The 22619-nt window shown below is 42.5% G+C and overlaps 1 protein-coding gene across 17 annotated transcripts in view; it reads left to right on the top strand.

Moving 5' to 3' along the window:
• The window catches only part of adgrb1a (adhesion G protein-coupled receptor B1a), a 191298-nt gene that overhangs the window by 39549 nt on the left and 129130 nt on the right, over nucleotides 1–22619 (top strand). For all 17 annotated transcript variants that reach the window (XM_030395292.1, XM_030395283.1, XM_030395290.1 and 14 more), the window contains exon 2: nucleotides 7109–8063. In XM_030395292.1, the coding sequence (XP_030251152.1) occupies nucleotides 7328–8063 (736 nt within the window). In that variant the 5' untranslated portion in view covers nucleotides 7109–7327. The remainder of the gene's footprint in view (nucleotides 1–7108; nucleotides 8064–22619) is intronic.

Here is a 22619-nt window from a genome sequence, read left to right as displayed (position 1 = left end):
AGTCCTACATGTAAGGACATTTTTACGAAGTGTGCACATCACATTCCTGGAACCTTACACATCTCATCGAAGTGAGCACAATCAGTATTTAGTTTTTAAGAGTGAGGCAGTGTATTAGACTGTACGATTATCAAAGGAATGAATGATTACCTGAATGTTTTATTTGTATTTGTCAAGGCTGGCAAAATGGATCATTCAACAAAAGGATAAAAGTGACAGAGCAGCAGCTGTTTCTATTCACTACAGCTGAATTGTCTGCGTCATTCAGTTCATTACTGCAGCTGAAAGTCTGTAGATGTCCATTAGCTCAGTCTCTCACTGTAGTAAGAGTGTGACAACAAATAGGAGGTGACCTTCAAAAATCAATGGCAATGTTCTTTAACACAGTTATACAAGAAAGCAAAAGAAACAAAATTACTAAGAAACTCTTGCAGCAAAAACCCTTCATCAAAAATTGTTTTCATTAGATCATTTGCACTTAAATAAATGAAAAGGGTAAATGAAAAGGTTCTATTGCATCCATGCATTGTATGTTCTTATAAGTTAACACAGTGGTTGTTTTCATTCAGTTATACATCTTCTGCTTCGTTCTGAGGTCATAAGTACATCTTGTAGGGCATTTAATAACATTGGTCATGTAGACTGTACCTCCGGGAACACATCTGATTTTAAATGAAAAGGTAATCTTCCCCTGATACCTGAGACTGTATTTATGGAATAGATTAATTCTTCATCATTCTTTCTCCTCCCATTTCTACTCCTTTGCTTGTTTGCTCACCCGTGATGTGTATACATGGACTGAATAGCCTCCATGATCAATGTCCAACACCACAAGCTGCTTTAAGTGATGTCCCTGCCAATTTATTTTGCATGTGAAAGAATGTCATGACGCAGAGGAGCAATTTTACACAATTTGTACTTCAGACGAGAGGGAATCCATTTGCATCTCGAAACCCTGTGGCGTTTTGCCTTGTAGTTTAGACTACACAGTGTGGCAGCAGGTCCCCATGTTGCTCTGCTAATCAGCCTGTAATCCCTGTGCTGCTGATGTGAGAAGTGATGCTCTATGCGACTCTATCATTTTCTCATCAGTGCTCTCTTTGTCTCTGTCTCTATCTCTCTCTTCCTCTACATCTCTGTCTGAGGGACTGTTGCTTCTCTGTGATTGGGCCATTGTTCTGACTTTGCTCGCAAAGCCAGCCCGTTGGGCTTGTTTACATGGATTCATGCTTCTAGGCTGCTGGCTAATGCAACACCTTTGTTCTTTTAATTGCTTGCTGTTCCAGCCACAGGCTGAAAGGAATGAATAATTCCACAGCAACAGCATACTAAAGTTTCCATCCGGTTAAGAACTCGCTCACTCTGAATATGAATGTATTTAAGCAGCTTGGTATATAGTATATGCAGTTGCTGTTGTGTGGACATCTTTTGATTCCACCTTTGGAATTGCGCATGTTTTACAAAACAAAATCATTTGGTTAAATAACACAGCACATTCACTAAAATGGCAGCTCCTTGTCTCATTGCGCTGTGCTCCAAACAGTTTGGTTGGGGTTAAGAGTACATTATGTCTAAGCTTTTAATACCTGGATTTGTTGCCACAAACACAGCTAGAGATGTCCATAGGTCTCCTTGAATATATCAAGTCACATTTACAATGTGTGCAGCAAGATACTGAACCCCCAAATTGCTCCTGATTCGCAGTTGGCACCTGTGTGGCAGCCACTGCCATCAGTAAGGGTCCTGCACTGAGCCGGCGACTCGTTCAGGGTGTGCCCTGGCCTTCGCCCACAGTCACTGGGTTTGGCCCCAGTAACCTCCCCTGAAAAAAGGGAGATAAAACATCTCCGCGACCCTCACGGAAAAAGCGGAAAAAGAAAACGGAACGGAACGGAACATTTACAATGTTATTCTAACCCAAAGTATGATCTTTTCCCAAACCTAACCACGTTTTTTTCTTGTCAAAACCTTACCACAACAGTTTTACCATGTTAATAACATTCCCAAAGTCATATTCTGTCGCACTTTGTGAATTGTTTGTCAGCAAGCTTTATTTTGAAAGTCTAACTGGATGTTGTGTATTAGATATAATTGCTAATTTGACTGTGGAGCCCCTCATGTCCAAAAATGATGCTAGAGGGGTGGGTAGAGAGAAATAGTTTAAAGCTAAAGCCCACTGACCAAGCTGCTGCATTTGATGAGGTGGGAGTGAGAACACATTGAACCTCCGTGTAAAATGTAAAAATGTGGGTATCTACCAGATCTTGGAGAATTCAAAGAAAGTGGCTGTCAAGTTGCATTTTAGGAATTGCAAGATCTCACATTTTTGGAGTGCGACTGACACCAAGGACTAGAATCAAAGATACTTTGGCAACTGCCGTACTAATTTCTCACTTTTCTTAAATGTTGTTTTTGCAAGTCAGAATGATAGGGCACATACTGTACAAAAACATTTTACACTGAATTAGTTCATTTTTTATTTATTTTATTGCCCTCAAGTACACCACGCTCAGTGCCACCCATGCAAAGTTCCTTGATGTAAAGAAAAGCCCAGAAACACCAGTGCCCAGTTTATTCTGTAGGCTGGGGGATTCGTGCAGCCCCCTGTGTCTGATAGCCTTTCAAAAACCATAATACATCACATGACAGCAGAGATTTAACGAGTCGCATTGATTCATTGACAGGGAACATCAAGTTAAATCTTTGGGTCAGATGTCTTGCAGCAGGCTGCAGCTATGCAGCTCTGGCTCAAATCTCTTCTTTAACCACCATGTCCTATTCTCTTCTGCGGTAGAGTAGATGAAAGTGTGTTAATAGCTGCTCTCCATCTGTTAACTTCTGAAACATGAGAGATCGATAGAGGACGGTGGGGGTGCCTGAATGTCTGTGTGTTTCAGGGTTGAAGGCAGAGAGGTAGGGGGACTGCGCTCGGTGTTAGCAATGAGGGGAGGCCTGACATGAGCAGGAAGCTCCAATAGAGCGCTGCATGTTGGGCGATCAGACTCCCTCGCGGCAGGTTAGGAGGAGGAGGAGGAGGGGAAGGTAGGGGTGTAGGGGGGATGTGGAGATAAATGAGGCGGAGCTGTCAATAAAGAGTAGCTCTTTATCCTCTGTTAAAGCTCTATTCATTTCATTACTGTCAGGCTTGTCTGGTGAAAGAGGCCAAGCCAGTTTTCCCTGGATGCCTTTTGGTAAGGGCTGAAGTCAGAGAGCTGCCAGGCCGAGACAGGGTGAAATAGGACGAGGCAGAATGACACATGAGGCAGGATGAGATAAAAATGAGACAGGATGAGTCACTGTAACAACAGAAAAGCCTCATGGTGGTAAGTGATATTAGATACAGGGGATTAGCCATAGCTTAGGGTTTTGAGCATTGTCACCCCTGAATTGAACAGGGGTTATTTCAGCCTCACAAAGGGAGTGTTACATTGTTGTAAGGAAACATTTTCACTGGCTTCCCCTGGAGAGGTCTGCAGAGTTGGCTAGGCTCTGGAGGGAAGGTTGGCTACTATCAGAGGCAGACATTGCAGAGTTTGGGGACCTTAAATTGTAGGCGACTCTTTTAACAATTCAGTCAGAACTTAAATGTTTGGCCATAAAAATGGTGAGAAAGTTTTGTCCAAAGATGATACCTCAAACGTCTTGTTTTGTCCACGAACCAAAGATAATAAATAAACTATTATAGAGGATTAAATGAACCAGAACATGTTCACATTTAAGAAGCAGGAAAACGCTCAATTTTGGGCCACTTCAATCTTGATTACAGAAAAAAAAAGAAAATTAGCAAATGTTTAAAAACTGTGGCGTGTCATCATCGAGACATTTTTTTCATAATGACAAGGAACAGCAAAAAAATTGTGTTTTTGTAGGATTTGGGGTGTCATGCAACTCTAATCAGAGTCTACATTGTGTTATTACAATGATTTATTATAAGGCTGTCTTTGACTGTCAGAACTAAAACATCCCTGTGTGTCTGTGGAAATGGTCCTTTTGATGTGCGGTGTCAATCCTTTGGGTTCCACTTATCTGGAGGTGAAACTGTCATATGTACCTCTGCCATCATGCACATACTGCTGGATTTAATAACTTATTATATAATTCATTGTTAAATAGGTGTACCTTCCAATCTGAAGAAATAGATTAAAGACCAACAAGCATATAGCTTACATTTTCTATTCTATTTCTATCTATTTATGTACTGTTATGATCTGAGACATGTGAAGTGGCTTCCTGAAAGAACATGTCAACATTAAAGCAAAAAACTGTCTTGTTGACAAGGCCAGATGCACAGTTTGATTAAAATGTTCTTAATTAAGTTTGTTTGGAAGAGGAAGCTTCATTCTGCACATGATACAGTGCTCTTTCCCTTAAAGGCCTGCTTTAGAGATTTTCTTTGGTTTTGACAACTTATCTTTAACTCCATCCCACCCCCACAAACTCATACGATGGGCGGTCCAAGGTCTAAATTATCATAAATATTTTTTATTGTGGAGGGCACATCATCCCAATATACAGTGTAGCAAATACACTAATGCACTCATACACTCTTTCTGTCAGGCCTACAGCTCGTTATGATTGATCAGTGTCTGGCTTCACCGTGCTGGTGTTTCTTCTTGTCTAAACTGCTTGCTGCAGCCATCAGGTTCCATCTGAAATCTATATCAAGGAACTGGTCATGGATCCAATGGTGTCCGTTGTCAAAGTCAATACTGACACATTTACCTTGCTGTCTGTTGAAATTGTGGCAAGGTGGAACAAATTTTAGGGGTTCTTCAGGAGAACTCGATTAAAGACAATGAAACAAGATGCTCAAGTTCTTTAAATGGATGACAGACTGCAAGGCCCCTGGACTCTGATTAGCACATCTTTGAACACATTACATCTCATTTAGATGCTCACCGTCACAGGCCATACTTTTTAAGAATTCAGCACGTATCTAGGAAGCAGTTTTGTAGCTTAGTTATGTTCCTAGGACTGTTCCTGAGCAGTTTTTGTGGTGTGGCAGGTTGCATTTTCCTGTTCAGTGGGCACTGCCATTGGGAAGTGCCATTGCCATGAGGTTACTAACTTAGTCTACAGCGGTGTTTGGAAGGTTCGTGCATGTCGAGTAGCGTCCACATGAATGGAGGAATGTTAATCACTTCACCTGTCAGTGGTTTTAATGTTGTAGCTGATCCGTGTAATATTAAAGAAGTTGGTTTTTGGTCGAAGTTGGTCCACTCATTATTGCATTATGACTGTATGCTGGCTACCTTGTGTGATGTATCCGGTAGTCAGGGCCAATGCTCTGCCACCACTCCCTCTTCTTTGCCTCTTATTTTCTTCATCTTTCAATACAAGTTTTGATTAGTACTATTTTAAGACTCCTGCTATGCAATGTATTGAGACTGTAGAAACCTCAGAATTTATTTGATTTGTTTGGCCACTTGGGGCAGATGTGGATAACAAGATGTGGACACAACAATGAAATATCATCATGTTCAGAACGTGCTCGCAAGTTACCTGTGTACATACCCAGCAGACATAAAGCAACATTAACATTTATTTGGAGTCGTTTTTGTGCCAGCCAAGTTTCCAATATAATCCAGTATCCAGCTCTGTTTTGGTCTCCACTTTTAGTCACCTGATAATGTTTTCTATAACTCAACTCTTCAGTTCCTGCCAGTACTGAATATTATTCTGATACCAGTCATCTCTTTCTGTGCAGAAGTTATTGAATCATAATGTTATTAGGCTAAGTGGGTAAGTTAAGATGAGGCCAGGCTTTAAAAGTTGAATAAATGTGGATCCATTATATGGCAGCAAATGCATTCACTTAGTCTGATGTGTATTAGTACGGATATTAATCAGATGTTCTGGATTAATGCATCCCTGACCTTCATGAACTGATCGAGAGCAATATCTAGCTGCTGAATGCGCCACAATCTCCGCCAGATAATTGCTGACTTTGACCACTGGGCAGGTAGCTTAAAGCCGGTTTATATTCATCTTCAGCTTTTTGGTGAAAACCGCAGGCTGTCGAAATGAGATGATGAACCAAAACAGTAAGGGTGTGACTATGAAACAAACAAAAGATAATAATAATCTAATAGATTATGAAATACTACAGAACTGGAGAACTGCAGAGTTGGTGTCAATTTAGTGACCTCTTTGATTTTGAGTCATTTCAATATACAAGTATACTGATTGATGTAGCTTAGAATGAATTAAATATATGAAATTTCAGTGTCGTGTGTACAATTGACTATTACATTACAATCTGCTTCTCATTATGTTGTGTTATTTTTCATTCAGCACTCTGCTGACAGACTCAGTGCTGCAAACTGAACACCTTTTGTTTCACATACAATAGCTTTAACAACGGAAGAACAGTTCACAAAAAAGCCTCGTTTTAAATCAATCATCACACTCAGCTGAAGCTATGCAATTGTCACTGCAAGAACAAACCAGGAGTGTGTGTTTGAATGATATTGTTTACCATCCTGAAACAATTTTCAATGTCAGAGCTTCGCATTAAGAAACACTGATAATAACAACTTAAAACATCACAGCTACTCAATGGGAAGCTGCTCCTTGTACATAATGTAAAACAGACACGTAATAGAAGAACATTTAAACAGTTGCCGCTGTCATCATTGAATATGTATTTAAAAGCAAAAGTCGGCTAATATGTTGGCAAAAACAAAGAGGACTATTGATTGAGGCATTGCCGCCTATAGCTCATTCCTGATAAATTGGAGTAATGAATGACTGCAGGTGTTGCCTTATTTGTAATTAATAGCCTTATAATTGGACAGATTAATGAGCTGGCAGATGAAATATGGGAGCTGACATGTGAGGGAAACAGTTGTCTCTCTGGAAAAGACCAATCTAAACTTGATGAAATGAAGAAAAACTTTACTAAATCTCCGGCTCCCCCCCGCTCCCTCCCTCTGTCTGCTTCTGTTCAACTTGTTGTTCTTCAGAGCTGCAGTCGCTCTCAGTGTACAGCGCAAACAGTAACAGCTGATAGAGATTTCTCGTCGCGGAGATAAATAGAATCAGTGTAATCCAATTCTGTGTGATCAGATACAAATTTAATTCTTATCTTGTCTCTTCCTTTTCACAGGTTCTTGTGAATCTCGGGATCGACTGATGCAGTCATGGGAAGATCACTGGATCTTTGAGAGCAACCTTCCTCTCCCTCCTCCTCTTCCACCACCACATCCTCTTCCTCTCCCCCCTCCACCTCCCTTTCTTCCACATTTGTCGCACACAGCTGGAAGTTGAGTCCTCCGAAGCAAGATAACCAGCCATCAATACCTTCTCCGTCTATCATCTGCAAACCATGACAAGCCTTGTTTTTTGGATTTGTGGCCAAGCAAGATGGCCTCTCCCAGTGCTATTCTTGTATTTTGCTCCTTTGTTGCTGATGGGGGAATGGTGCCATGCAGCCCCCTCAGGCCCAGAGTCTGACTCCTGCTCTACCCTAGTCCAGAGCCGCTTTTTCGGCTTCTTCCTGTCATCATCAGTATTTCCCTCCACACCTTGTTCCTGGACGCTACAGAACCCTGACCCGCGGCGCTACACCATCTTCATCAAGGTCACCAAACCAACTGAGAAGTGTGTGCCGTCACAACTCCGCACCTTCCAGTATGACTCTTTCCTGGAGACCACACGCACCTACCTGGGCATGGAGAGCTTTAACGAGGTGGTCAAGCTGTGTGACACCTCAGCCCCAGTGGCCTTTCTGGAGGCCGGAAAGCAGTTCCTCCAAATGAGGAAGGGTCCTCCTCGGGCAGGCACGCCCATCACTGATGGCGACGGGGATTTCAAAACAGAGTACCTGGTGGTGGGAAAGCGCAACCCCAGCATGGCAGCCTGTCAGATGCTGTGCCAGTGGCTGGAAGACTGTCTGGCCTCTAGCACATCTAACAGGCCCTGTGGCATCATGCAGACTCCATGTATGTGCTGGGAGCCACCTCCACAGCTCAGTGAGGGGGATAGCTGTTATCACAATGGAGTTTACCTGGAAAACTGTTTGCCTAGTGTGAAAGAAAGTGGCAAAGATGCTGAGATGAATGGTGAGTAGGAAAGCTTTTACTATTTAACTCTATCCACGTGGCCTTGTTAAAAAATACTTTCAAATCATTGTTCATACATCTACTGCACGGTTTCTAAAAGCACTTAAGTGTTCGGATTAACAATTGTATCTTGTTTTGCTCTCTGTAAAACAAAAGAGAAAAATCCTCGCTGTGAAGAAACTTTGGGACAAATAGATTATTTTTCTTTTGTCTGACCTCGAAAAAGGTCACCCTTTGGAGTTTAGCATGCTCTCAGCAAAATGGCAGATAAATGGCGTCTTCAGTAGCAATCAAGCAGTGGAAATGTGTGTGATTTGTGAAAAGTGCGGATAATTGTGTGACACTGGCTCAAAAGCAAGTGGAGTGCTTTGGCTGAAGTAGAAGAGAGAATGAGGGACAGAAAGAAGCAAATGGAAGGTTTAGGGTTTCATCTGATGGTGGAGAGCTCAATGACCTTGTGAGGTCGGCACCGTATTCTGTCCCTCTGCGGTCCAGGGAGGGACACTCGATCGGCCGCCGGGGAGCTTGTGGAAACAGAGGAGAATCAAGTGCTGATATTGGATAGCTCAGGGGATGCTCAGAACACGGGTGAATGGTGGGGGCTGGTGGGGTGATGTAAAGAGAGACAAAAGAGGAAGAAAGAAGGAGAGAGGCAGAAATGTGATTGGATAAGGGCCCGTGGCTTGAAGTCTAATTGTCTGCCGCTTGATCCTGGCTCCCCATCCCTTGCCTCGGTAGACAGGATGTGGCCTGACATCTCTATCCTGGCTTCGTCAGAACTATGGCCAGAGGGATGGAACATTTCTCAGCTCTCCTTTCTCCCCCTAACCTTTCCACCATCTATCTCTCCCTCCTTAGTCTGCTACTTCCTACTGCTACTGCTTCCCCATATCAGCTAGTGGTCTTATTCTCTCGGTCCTCCTCCTCCTCCTCGTCTTCTGAGCCACCGTCGCTGCCTCCCCATCTTTCCCTCCCCAGGCTGATAGTGGGCTGATACTGAGCCAGTCGTGGGAAGCCAACCAGGCAGAGAAGATGCTGTGGTGGGTATCTCCTGCCTTATCCTCCTCCAGTCTCCAGAGCGGCTAATATCCCCTAGCCGCCCCAGCCTCCTCTCTGCTAGTTATCACACTTATGTAATCCTGCTTATGGTGATCAACAGCGGGGTGTGGGCTGTTTGTGCCTCAAGGTGTGAAAAATAAAAAATAAATATACCATCTTCTGTAGGCTTGTCTAGAGATAGGAAGAGAAGGATGCATTATAGCTCTATTCTCTCTCTGTGTGCTTCAACCTACACAGTCAAAGTGTCCCTTAGATGATAATCCCAGGTTCAGAGCGAACAAGTGGCAATGGAACCCTGTGATGAGCTCAAATGGAAGAGGCAAGCCGTCCGCACACATTTGGCTGGATGGGTAACTGGATGAATTGAATTGGTGGATGAAGATAAAACGAGGATGGGGATGCGTAATCGATTCTGGGTAGAAATAGGATGGGCTGTTAGGGCCCGCTGTGTGGTGAAGAGGGGAATAGAGGGATGGCAGTCCTGAGTGATGATTGAAGGAAAGACAATAGATAGAGAGACAGCAGAGGGTAGAAGAGGAGAATAAAATGGAGTGAAATGGCTGACAACAGATGAGAGGGGGAGTTGTCTGAGGTGGAACGAGCTTGATGAGGATAGATTTTTGTCTCTTGCGTCAAGCAATGTGCAATTGGACCTGCTGGCTCTCAATACTTTCAGTAACAGAGGAGTTCGTAGATTACAGTCTGTCTCGCAGCCACCTTCAGTCCCTCTGTGCAGAGGGACTGAAGGTTTCCGCCCAGTGGCAGACGGATGGGTGAGACCTGCTGTCAGCAATCGAGCTCTGCTCTTGTCCAGCCCATGGGGGCTAGACAAGGAGTTTGGATCCAAATAGACAGTGTGGGAGCTTTGCTTTGTGCCCAGCCTCCCCTCATGTGCCCTGTGTATCCAATGCATAAATGTTAAGGGAAATACAAATCAGAAAGGAAGAAAATGCAATTTTCTATGCCCAGTATGCCTAGCTTTAAATCCACACCACAGTTTTCAGCTTGTTCTCACTCCTATTGCATGAAATACAGCAGCCTGGTCAGTGGCTGTAGTTACCCCTCTAGTGAAATAGTATAAACAGTGAGAAAAGTCTAAGTCTTGGGTTGGTCAGGGTGGCTTGATTGGTCAAACACTGGACTATACCTCCAGAAACTGGGATTCCTGATCCAAGTAAGAGCATCATAGTTTAAAGCTCAACGCCACTGAGGAAGCTGCTTTATTTGACTAAGAGGAGTGAGAATGTGTTGGCCCCTGATGAAGTAAGGTGGGAGGTTAGGGTTAGGGTTAGGGTTAACTAACACAACTAACAATTTGAGCTGGTTGCTGTATGTCAAGTAAATCTGATCACCCTCCAGGAAAGAGTGAATCACATACCTGCAATTAAGTCTCTTAGTTGTCTATCCTTAACATGAGATTAACCATAGTTTAATTGCCATAGATATACACACATTTGTTTGAAATGGTCCCTCACATGTTGTCAAACACTTTTGACAAGACACGCAATAACAGGCAGGACATTTTACAGTTAAACAATAAACGTTTGTCTAAAATGACATTACTGCACTGAAAGAGTTAAGTGTTCCTGCTTTAATAATATCTAAAAATAATTTTAATTTAAACACTGATACCCAGCCAATATCTGTCAGCTGATGGCATTTGGGATTGACTGAAATACATAACATGGTGGAACATAATTCCGGGTTTTGTAAAACTGTCCAATATATATGTTCTTATCCAGTGGTTGGATTGACTTTTCTGTCAGTCCTCCATGTAGGCTGTATTTGTCAGTCTACACTGAAGATGCAGTGGTCCTTTTTCCATTTCCTGTTCATTCATTAATGCTACTGTATAGCATTGAATAATCCATTATAAATGAAACCCTGTTCAAAAGGTTTGTCTTGAAGGATTTACTGACAATGTTCAAAGAGGGAATGGCAGTATCAGTGCATCTTCTCCATTAATAAATTCTGCCCATATAAAGGCAGGGATAGCCTTGTGTGTACTTTGGGTAAATGGTTAAAATAATATATTGACTCTCAGAATGATGGGGTCAATAATGTGCTTCTATTAATACAATATTGGATTTTGCCAAGTGAGTGTTATCAACCTCTGCTATGACTGATATGCTACAGCTTGATTATTGGTTACTTTGTCGATAGGGTCATCAATAGGAAGAGCTGAACCTGTATTGATTCTAATGTGACCTTTTGTCAAATTTCAAGGATGAAAGGATGCATCACATGCTTTGTAAGTGTTTTTTTTTTTTTTTTTTATCAATATCACTTCAGTTTTAATTAAGACTCTCAGTGCCCCTGAATAGCAGGACGTTTGGGGGATGTAATAGCAAATATCCTAGAAAATTAATTTCAGCACAATATATTTGCAAGAAAAATGTGTTTACAAATGCCGTGATATGAATATTACAGCTAATTAGCTGCAGTCCATGTTTAATGTCCACAGCTCACAGTTCGAGCACAGCTCCTGTGCTGTGTGAGATATCTTTAACCTTTAAGTTGAGAAGACCGGTGATTCCAGGGCTATTTTTGGACTCATCTGACATTCAGATGGTCAAAGTTAAAGGTTTTGGGACAAAATATTGGCTGCTGGTAGCTTCAGTTTTGAAATATTGCCCATGTCAATCCATTTTGGTACACCTCCAATGTGTACTTGCTTGTGTATGTGCGTGTATGTGGTGTGTCATGACATGTGGTGTGGCACGGAGCAGGAAAAGATTCATTTGTTAGCCCTCAATTGACAGCAGGGGAGGCAGTGAGTGATTCAAGGATGGATCAGAGAGATGTGGGGAGATGAGAAAGCACATGACTCAAGCTGAACAAAAGAGACACGATTGTGGTGGCTTTGAGAAGGTGCCAGAAACGACCAGCAAAGTGAAGGTAAAGGAGACTACAACTTAGCCGCAGTGCCACATGATCATATGGGTTGTGTCCTTGGTTGCACATCATGCACTCACACTTTCAGCTATGCAGCCATTTTAAAGTGTGAAATATTTAATAATGCTTGGAAAATAACCAAACAACAATACAGTGTCACAGACTAAAAGCCCTCTGCATGAGACAGAGAGAAGGCTCAGCCACTCGCACTGCAGAACAGTTAGCTGGATGGGGCCTTGCTGTGTGGAATTGGAACATGTTGGGGTGATATGAAATCCCCACATGAATGTGCATGAAAAAAACACATTATAATAATTTAGTGGCTGAATCTTTCAGCCATTAAATTGGGGGAGACACATACTGTTGCATAATGTTAATGACAACAATAGCTTAGCACCAGACTGTCCCCATCAGATTAAGATTAACATCAGATGTTTAATGTGAAAGCAGCTTACGACCCAAACATACCTTCCTTGTTTGAACACATGGCCGTAGTAATTGATACAGCATGGATGAAGTCAGGTGTAATGATATCAATATCAATAAAGTCTAGGATGAGGTCAGGTTGGATTAAACACAGGACTTTTACCCAGGAGACCACTGTTGCTGTCCACTTTCTCTTACTTACTAAGGTAGTGAAATAACTAAAAAATAGAATTTTTAACCAATTTTAACCAAAACCAAGATGTCTTCCTGAACCTAACCAAGTGGTTTGTTGCCAAACCCTAACCAAACTGTGAGCATGAGGCTTGTCACTGGTACGCATGTTGTTTTAGGAACAGGCATGTATGTTTGGAAGTCACTGTCAATCAGCTTATTCAGTCATTCAGGTGTGAGGATGTGTTGCAGTGCACATAGAGATGAGGCTGGGTTGGTCAAGGGAGCTGCAGCAGCAAACAACATTAAGAAGAGGCCGCAGAATATAGTGGTCATAAGTGGAAGTGTGGTTATGAATATCACCCACTAGACTGATAGGATACTACCTATAGCTTGTCTTCGAGCACCTGACGACTGAGCAACTGATGCCAAACAGCTCATGTAAATGCAGCATCAGTGCTTTGTCCACCACTAAAGGAAATGCTTCATATCAGGAACTGGCAGGATTTTGCCCATACACCATAAAACATATGGCTCTTAATTTACACACAGCTGATGTGTTTGTTAAAGCACCCAGGTCCTGTAAGAGGGTGTCCGGTGTGTACCCTGACTGTGGCCCTATGCATGCTGGGAAAGGGTTCAGGATAAGTAGCAACAGAAAATGGAGGGAACTGTTGCTGCTGTCTATCTGTTTTTCTGATCGTACTTCTCTGGAGACTGTTTGCGATAGTTACTGGTGCTTTAACAAACAAAGATCTTGATATCCTGTCTAGTCTGCTTTTGACAGGAACTGTCAACTCACCATACAGTATACACTTTTCTATCATTTATTGGACCCCAGGGAATATATCATTTCATGATGCACTGAATAGTATTCCCCCTTTTCCCAAGAGCTTTGTTTTTGTTGCATCCAGTTTTCTCAGATCCTGATTCAGGACAGTGACAGTGAGAATGGCAGTGACGCAGCTGTCAACAACCACTGATGACAACTACTGTCTCGGCTGTTTGTGTGTATCTCCACCACTGTCACAGTCGGTGAGCTTTGGTGACCACTGCCCCAACATGTAAAATGTGACTGCAGATAAGGAGGAGGTTGGGTTGGCCGAGGCAGCTGCAGCTGCAAACGACATTAAGGCACCCAATTTGTTAAGTATTTTGTTATTCAATATGAATCCCTCTGCAAAAATGAGGTTTCAACTTGTGTTTAAAATGATCCCAGCCATAATCTATTTTGTATCTGTGGATAAAAAAACAAAAACAAAAAAACAATGGCACTATTTTAGTTGGAGGTGTGTATGTGCTTACATCTGAGTTGGTTTAATTGTTGTTTAAGTCTTCAAAAAAAGCCTAGTTGAAGTGTACTTTATTCATTTTGCTCTCATTTACTTCCTCCTGATCCAACAAACAAGTTGAAAGATGTGGTTGAAAGCCAAGTCATTAATCAGTTCTGTTTTGCACCAAAGCAGTATTGTTAAATCCCCTTCACCTCCAGAGTTTATGCAGGAAATAGCCCAAACCTTTATAAAATACTCAGAATTGGGGCGATGAAGCAAATAACTAGGTGTTCCCTAAAACCTTGAAGTCCATCAGATTAAAGAGGGAATGTGATGGTACAGGAAATATCGGAAATGGAGAGAATAACTTGAGTTAGAAATGAAGAGTACAAAGTCGTTGGGTTAAGTGGTTGAGATACGAGAACATTATTATTGTTTATTTATGATAGAACTCACACTTTATATTTGAAGCGAAACTCTCGCCAAAAAGCAACCGAGGCTTGATCCCAGAGTGCGACCTGACAGGCAGGAGAGTAATGGTGAACTGCTCCTCAAGCGTGCCTGTCAGGCCGCACTCAGGGATCGACACTTTTTGTCTGCCATGGCGGCGACGCGCAGGAGATGCAGCAGTTAACGTGAGTAGTTCAAAAACCTTCTTTTTCATAAACTCTGTGTACACAAACAATGTTGTCAATGCTCTAGTTCATGAGTAGAGACCCTGGTGATGCTACGAGCAAAGTTTCATGTTGTGTCGAGCCTTCTTAGTGTTCTAAAAATAGCGATTTTGATGCTAGTGTATCATGCCCCTAGCTCTCCCGTTCAAAATTAACGTGCCCAAAACCGAAACTACGGTAAATCTTAAAAGTGCCTCTTTCGTCGTAATTATGCTTTCACACGAAGGTTTGACTCATATTCAATCCCAAATAAAGCCTCGGTTGCTTTTTGGTGAAAGTTTCGCTTTAACAAAAAAGGCAGACTTTTGAAAAGAATATATCATCACGTTTGTATTCATTGTTGTAACCTTGAGTTAACTAACAGAGTTCTTATTTGCATTCAACCGTGTATGTATACACAATTGAATGCATGTAACATGTATTGCATATGCAGCAGATATGCATGTACATACATATATTTATGCATATGAATATGTATGTATGGATAAATATGTAGCTATACCCCCCACCCCCCCACCCCTCTGTTGTGTATCACTTGTTGTTTTAAAAAAAAAGATAAAAAAAATAACTGTACCTTGTCCATATCCAGTATTCTGTTTCCCTCGCAAATATGTCACATTATAGGAGACTCCCTGTCTTCCATTGCTCAGAGACTTTTAAATGAAAAGAAAGCCTCTGCACCCCCATGTCCAGGAAGTCTGTGTCAGACTGTGTTTGAGTGAGTGACATCTCCCACACTCTTGTAAGGACAGGTCCAGTCACGCTTTAATCATCATTATTGATAAATGGTATCTGATGTCTGGTATCTGACTCACTGCACAGCCGTGCCCTCGATCAAACTGAGTTGACACCTGTGTCTATTTACAGTGCCTTAAAAAAAAAAAAAAAAACACATTTATTGGATCCTTATCAAGAATACTTATTCATGTCATGTGGAGTTTTTGTAGCTCAGATAGCGGTCTTTGTACGGACCTCAGTAATTCATTATCAGTCAGGCTCTACCCTCCTGTGTCTCTGATGGATGAAGGAATAAGGACTTATTTCCCTTAAGCTTTAACTGCCCTGTCTCCACTGGGCCAGTCAGTTATGGAAATGCCTGAACAACGTTGAGATACATCATTTCACAACTTTGATCAGTCTAATCAGTGCTGTCTGAGATACTGAACATGATGGAAGGGTGAAGAAATAATAAAAGACTGGGCTTATATATGCTTTCTCAAGTGACAGCATGTGGAAAGAAGGAGAAAGAAACACTCATAAACCCTCCTGACTTGCACTTTTTCCTCCAGTTGCTGGCAGCTGTGTGGTTGAGGAAGATGAATGATAGCGCTGTGTCTCTCCCTGCGAGCCTCTGCCTGGCCGGACCACATTGTTGCTAAACTAAGGGATTTCCAACCCGCCTCCACAACAAGCGCTGAGGAATCCTAAAGCAAGTCTGATGCATTAGCTCCTCTTCACACTCACATGCGTGGAAACACGTACCTGCGCGCACACACGCACACACTGCATACAGCACTGGGGCACACGCATGGTGAAATGTCACACCAGAAAATGGCACATACACTGCTGCAACCACGCACTGGTCCCTTGTGACTGAGTGTGGGTGGCTGACTGAGGGAGCGAATTAAGCTGATTTTGTGTGTGTGCGTGTGTGTGTGTGTGTGTGTGTGTGTGTGTGTGTGTGTGTGTGTGTGTGTGTGTGTGTGTGTGAGCAAGGTGTGGTGTTCACCATAGGGGGCACCATGCGGGCAGGAATAGACTGAAGAGAGGTGGCAGGAAGTTGCTCTGTGCTGGTATAGAGGTACCTCCTCCTGCAGGGAACCTCATATCCTGTTTGGGACATTTTTATATGGAGTTTGGGGTTTTTTCTGGGATGGGAGGATGGAAACAATTCGCAAACGGACGTAGTCCTTTTTTTGTAGTCATGACATGTTCACCTTATTGATGATCAGTGTGTTCAGATTGGTGGCTGTGATTGTAAGAATCACAGTCAAATAAATCAAGTTGCCAATTCTCATTCATACGTTCAAATAAGTGTGAAGTTTTGTTCACAGGGGCCGACACAATCAACAAAAAAATCGAAAGTTCCTTGTAGCTGCTGTAGAAATGATGAGAGAAACTGGGAGAAGCATTTAGCAGACGCTTTTGTTCCAAAGCCACTTACAATAAGTCCATTTGTCACAAGAGAGAAACCACAACATATCAGTGTGGAAAGAGGAAAAAGGAAAAAATAGAAATAATTTTCAACCCCTCATCTGAGCATCGTAGCTGCTGTACATTAAAGTCCGTGTAAACCAAAATCAGCCATTTTCTTCTAAACACATTAAACGGGTCATAAATGTGTTTACTTAAAACATGTAAAAGCCATTCGGCCATGTAGAATTTAATTTTGGAGCTAGGCTCACAAACAGTTTTTCAACATTTCTGTGTTCAGGATTTAATGTGCGGGTCAGAAATCATGCAAATCATGGCCACGTTCCGTAACGCGGCCATATGATTTGCATAAACCCCGCCCTGCTGCGGAAGTGGTATAAATACGTTCAGCGCGTTAGCTTCAGCGGTTCTCCCACTCACTCTCCAGTTTCGGATTGCATTGCTTACAATAGTTTGCAGCTAGCTAACCAGCCAACCAGTCAGCTAACCAGCCATGTCTCCTCCACATCGCTCTGCATCTTTCCTGGATGCCACAGTGTGCAGGGTGACTGCGCTGTTAGCTTATTTAAGTTTCCTTCGGATGAAACGTAAGGAAACGGGGGAGTCCATTGACGCTGGTCAACTCCGTCCCGGCTTGCATCCTCTCCTCCGCCAACGAGGAGATGTGACCGCTGCTGACCGCCGCTGACACTCTCCGTCCTGCTGACGGCGGGTCCCACCGGCATGATGTGGCCGCCGCGCCGCAGCATGCCCTCCGTCCTGCTGACGGCGGGTCCCACCGGCATGATGTGGCCGCGCCGTCCCGCTAACGGCGGGTCCCACCGGCATGATGTGGCCGCCGCGCCGCAGCATGCCCTCCGTCCCGCTGACGGCGGGTCCCACCGGCATGATGTGGCCGCGCCGCAGCCGGCCCTCCGTCCCGCTAACGGCGGGTCCCACCGGCATGATGTGGCCGCGCCGCAGCCGACCCTCTCCGTCCTGCTGACGGCGGGTCCCACTGGCGGTATGTGGCGGTAGTATCAGGGTCGCATTATTGGTGAGCCGTCCCAGTGTGAACGGATAATCCGGAGGCGCGGAGCGAGGGCGTGTCGGTCTGACAGTCTAACTGCACAGGTCCTTCACTCAACTAAATACAGAGAAATGTCCCACAAAGCAACGTTACCAAACAAAAGTAACGTAGTAACTATAACTGTCTTTAGCAACTTATATGAGGAAAACAAATACCACAGCTGTATGTGGAGAAGCGTCTGTCCTCCTGTCCGTCCCCTCCCTGTCCTCCCGACTCTTCGTCACATTTCTGCTCACAAAACAGCGTCTGTCACGCTTGTCACAAGAGTGTTTAACTCACCGAGTGTTTAACGAAAATAAATCACCGCGACCGCCAGCCCTCCTGACCGAGACTTAAGGAAACTGTCCCCCAGAAAACAGCCACCGTCCCGCGAGTGACAGAGTCAGACAGCGTCCTGTTTACTGATGGTGATTATGTATAATTATGTAATTTAGCGCGAAAAACTTCACTCCGTCACTTTCCAGGATGTTTAGTGGGTCAGGATCTCAATCAATACACGTTATAACAGCATCTATATGATTATAAACTGTCCGCGGGTTTAGATAGACAAGGGGAACACCTGGGGAACACCTGGGGAGACACCGACGTCATTAACATGACGTGTAGCCCCCGCCGCATGGGCGTGGTTCCAGCGCCTCTAACTGACACGCCCCCAGCGTTTCACAGCAGAAAGAAGTGCTTGTTTTTCCATGATTTAGAGACCTAATTTTATATACTTAACAATTTTTTTAATCTTTCAAATTTGGCTCAGGGTTCAATGATACATGTTTCTTTGGTGTGACAAACTCATAACACAATTTTTTTGCCGCTTTACACGGACTTTAAGGATACCTTAAGTGCGTAAGTGCTATGATTGAAATGTTAAGTATAAGAACATACAAGTCCAGCACTGCACCATGGGTACACTTTTTCAAAGAATGGAGCTGGGTTGAGCATTTGGAATCATTACTACTCTAGTGCTGTGCTTTGTGTTAAGGAACAGCTTGATCAGAATATGCTGCTGTTGTAGTTGTTATACAGGAACAGGTAACAGCATGGAGGAAAAAACGGGCCGCCATCCAGCCTGCGGCCAAAACTCTGAGGTCAGACATCAGCAGAGACTATTTATAGGTCTGAAGACAAAGTTAGACAAGGATTACAACAAAGTATTGGTTTATGTATATATTTCTGTGTTCTATATGGCACATGTTATATAATTATATTTTCATATTATTATTGTTATATTTTTCCATTACTTAATGACACAATTTCCACATATGTGGAAATTGTGTCATTAAGTAATGGAAAAATATAACAATAATAATTGTTAGAGTCTAGAGTCTAGACTTTACTTGACCTAACTGCTGTTGGCATAATGGTTACAATACCATCTGAAGAATAAAGTGCCAGGTAGGGACCTTTGCTCTGTTTTTGATAAGGCTTCAGGCTGATAAACACCAAATCTGACATAGAATTCTGCTCTTTAGTGATGCTAATTTGAAATGACCACCTTAAGTCACTCCAGATGTCACTGAGATTTGTGTCACTGTGAGCTTTTTAATTAATGCATTTCGCATAAAGAATTCCAGCCATTCAATTCAGTCAAATCAGAGCACACAGACTTCATACCCATACTTCCAGCATCAGTGTAAAGGCAGTATGTTATAGGAATGATAATGAAATGATAATAAACATTTTATTGACACATTAAATCACATGAATTGTTAGAATGGAGTATAGGGATGTTATGGAGTTAAAAAGGACATAACAGGTATTTCTTTTGTGCTCTTTATTATGAAAAATGCCACAAACAGAGCACTTGACAAGAAAACAACAATACAAACAATAATGCCAAATAGCATATCCTCGATGCATCTGGTGAACACAAAAGTGACAAGTTTGTCCAACTCTTGTTTAGATACCTGGTGAAAATGAAGTTTCAGCTGCTTATGTGGGCTTGGACTCGACATATCATCATTTCCCCGGGGATCTTGAGCTACAATTCATGTTAATATGTTTTGCTTGGTGAGGTTGGCTGTTGAGTTTACGGCAAAAGACACGTTTCTGGCCAGGGCACAGTGTACATTCTTCCCCTTATGTTCAATCAGTTCCAAATAATAGGAATAATGAACTCTTGTTTCATTACCATATTTTCAGTAGTAAGGCGTCACACTACTTTTTACCTGAAAAAAGTAGTTCTGGAGGGAGGGACGAAGAGTCAGTAGGACAGACAGTAGGACAGACAGGAGGACAGACGCTTCCACGTATATCTGCAGTATTATTTTCCTCATTTAGTTGCCAAAGACAGTTACAGTTACTATGTTACTTCTGTTTGGTCATGTAATGTTGCTTTGTGCGACATTTCTCTTTATTTAGTTGAGTGAAGGACCTGTGTAGTTATCAGACTGTCCCATCAACATGCCATCGCTATACCACGCCGGCTTATCCATTCACCCTGGTTCGATTTGCCAATACTGTGCCTCTGATACTACCTCCAGAGGTGGATCAGTGCCAGAGCGAAATTTCACCCCTTGCCACCTCTAAGACTTACACATAGAGGAGGCGGAGAAATGTCGCAGGATCCCTGCATCCCTGCGTATATGTGGTCGCCCGTGGTGAGGAACAGTGTCTCTCTTTGACCAGACTTAATTCAGGAGCAACAAAAAAAACATGACCTGCACAACAGGTAATAGAGAAAATAAATTACTCTGGCCGTACAAATTAAATAACGTTTTACAGCAAGTTTAAATCAACGGTTACGTGGTGTAATCAGGCCCCAAACAGCGACATGCGGTACTTTCCCTCCTGCCGCTGGGCCATATTACTCCTCTTTATACATAAATAACTCAACTTCTCCAAATAGCAAGATACAAAAAATATTTATCTTGTATCGTATTTTAATGTGGGTTACATATGTTCTTACCATTAGCACTCAAATCATAGCACTTATGTACTTAAGGTATCCTTGATAAATAGCAGCTACTATGCTCAGACAAGGGCTTGGTTGTTTCTATTTTTTCTTTGTTACTTTATCTAAAGTGTTATGTCGTGGTTTCTTTCTTGTGACAAATGTACTTAATGTAAGTCACTTTGGACAAAAGCTAAATGCCCTTAGTGTAAATGTCTCAACAACCATTTCATAAATTGTTATTGTTATTGTTATTGTCATCAGGATGGATTGTTACAGCTTTGGTGACCGCTCAACTTGTCATCTAGTCCCATCATCAGGTCAAAATTTCCCTTAGTACAGACTCTGGTTTATGACTGACTAAGACGCATATTAGCAAAACTAATAATCAGTGTTGGGTAGAAATGAAAATGAAAAATGAAAACCACTCTGAGATTCATTGCACATGTTGCTGCTCATATTGTCCAGAGGATGCTTGTCTTCCTTTAAATTGACTATACTATGCACAAGAATGACTGACACTTCTCAGACACTCCCCTTGGCTCTGATTGGTTGTGTTGATTCAGAAGTGGTGGATTCTTGCAAATCACACGTGGAATGGAATATCGTATTCTACAACCCATAATTTGAAACTCTGCAGGCTAATGACAGATGCAATATACACAGCTCTTTAGTCATGCTATCTTTGATTAAAAAACGAAACAAAACACAGGGGTACATATACTCTAAGAAGTTCAAACAACATGCAATGTAAGGCTTTTTTTGTTTGTTTTTTTGTAATTCATCTGCAATCAATAGGGCTTAATTGTTTGAAATATGGTACATGAAAGTAAACAGAAGTGACAGACTGACAGGTAGCAGCTGTGCAGTCTGTTGGCTTATCATGCAGGCACTATTTGCATTTCGCTGTATGTTCGCTGTTCTCGTCCCTTTCACCCACAAATTCAAAATAATATAGTTACTTCCACTCCATTAATGCTGCCCTCTCTGCCATCTTGCAAGCCGAATTACACCTGTCCTCCACACTGACGCAACACAACCACACATCCACCTTCATTCCGAGATTTAGTAGCAATGTCTTTCTTTTTTTTCTTTTTTAGCAACAAAAGAACAGAGAAATATGTTTAAATTCTTACAGTAATAGATTAATTGATTGATTGATTACTTCTTGTTTTATCAGGTTTATCAAGTAATCTGAGTGCTGTACCCCCAACACTGCTATACATTTCCCAGCAGCCTCAGCTTTACTTGTGGTTAGTGTTTACGAGCAATTGTTATCGTGCTAACGTCCTACACCTAACATGCTGACATTAGCATTTAGCTCAAAACGCTCATAGTTGTTAGCATGACAGTAGACAGGTCATGTATTTCTATTCTGTTTATGTTTCATAGAACATACAAAGTGCTCTGTCATGCCAGTGAATGGTATATACCGGATAGCCTATAGTAATTACATTACAAAATTGGCAATATACTGTGCCTCGCTAAAACAGGAAGTGACTTTATAAATAAAGGAAATGAAAATAAAGCATAACCAGCCTGGTGTTAAGGTTAAAGTATTAACTCAGGAGCTGACACTGCCAGTCACTACAGGAGCGAACAACTTAACATTTTGAAATATCCAAGGCAGTGACCTCCCTGCTCATGAAGTTTCTGACCTTTCCCAGCTCTACCTGTACTCTGTCAAAGGACTCACTTGAACTTAAGTCAGTGTGAAGCGAGTTGAGGAATTGTCGGTCTCCTTCCTTGAGGCTGTCCATCAATGAATGGCCTGTCTCAGGTCCCTTTCCACGCAGCCTGAGGGTTGATTAAACATTCATACTTTAATTAAGCAATTTTACCGCTGCTACTTACCGGGTGATGATAAAAGCACTGCTCCAGGATGAGCACGACGAGATGACAAATGTGTGTGTGTGTGTGTAGAAGTGTCTTGTGTGAGAGGCCATT

Source organism: Sparus aurata, chromosome 17, assembly GCF_900880675.1.
Source record: "Sparus aurata chromosome 17, fSpaAur1.1, whole genome shotgun sequence".
Lineage (NCBI taxonomy): Eukaryota > Metazoa > Chordata > Actinopteri > Spariformes > Sparidae > Sparus > Sparus aurata.
This window is presented reverse-complemented; position numbering and strand designations above follow the sequence as displayed.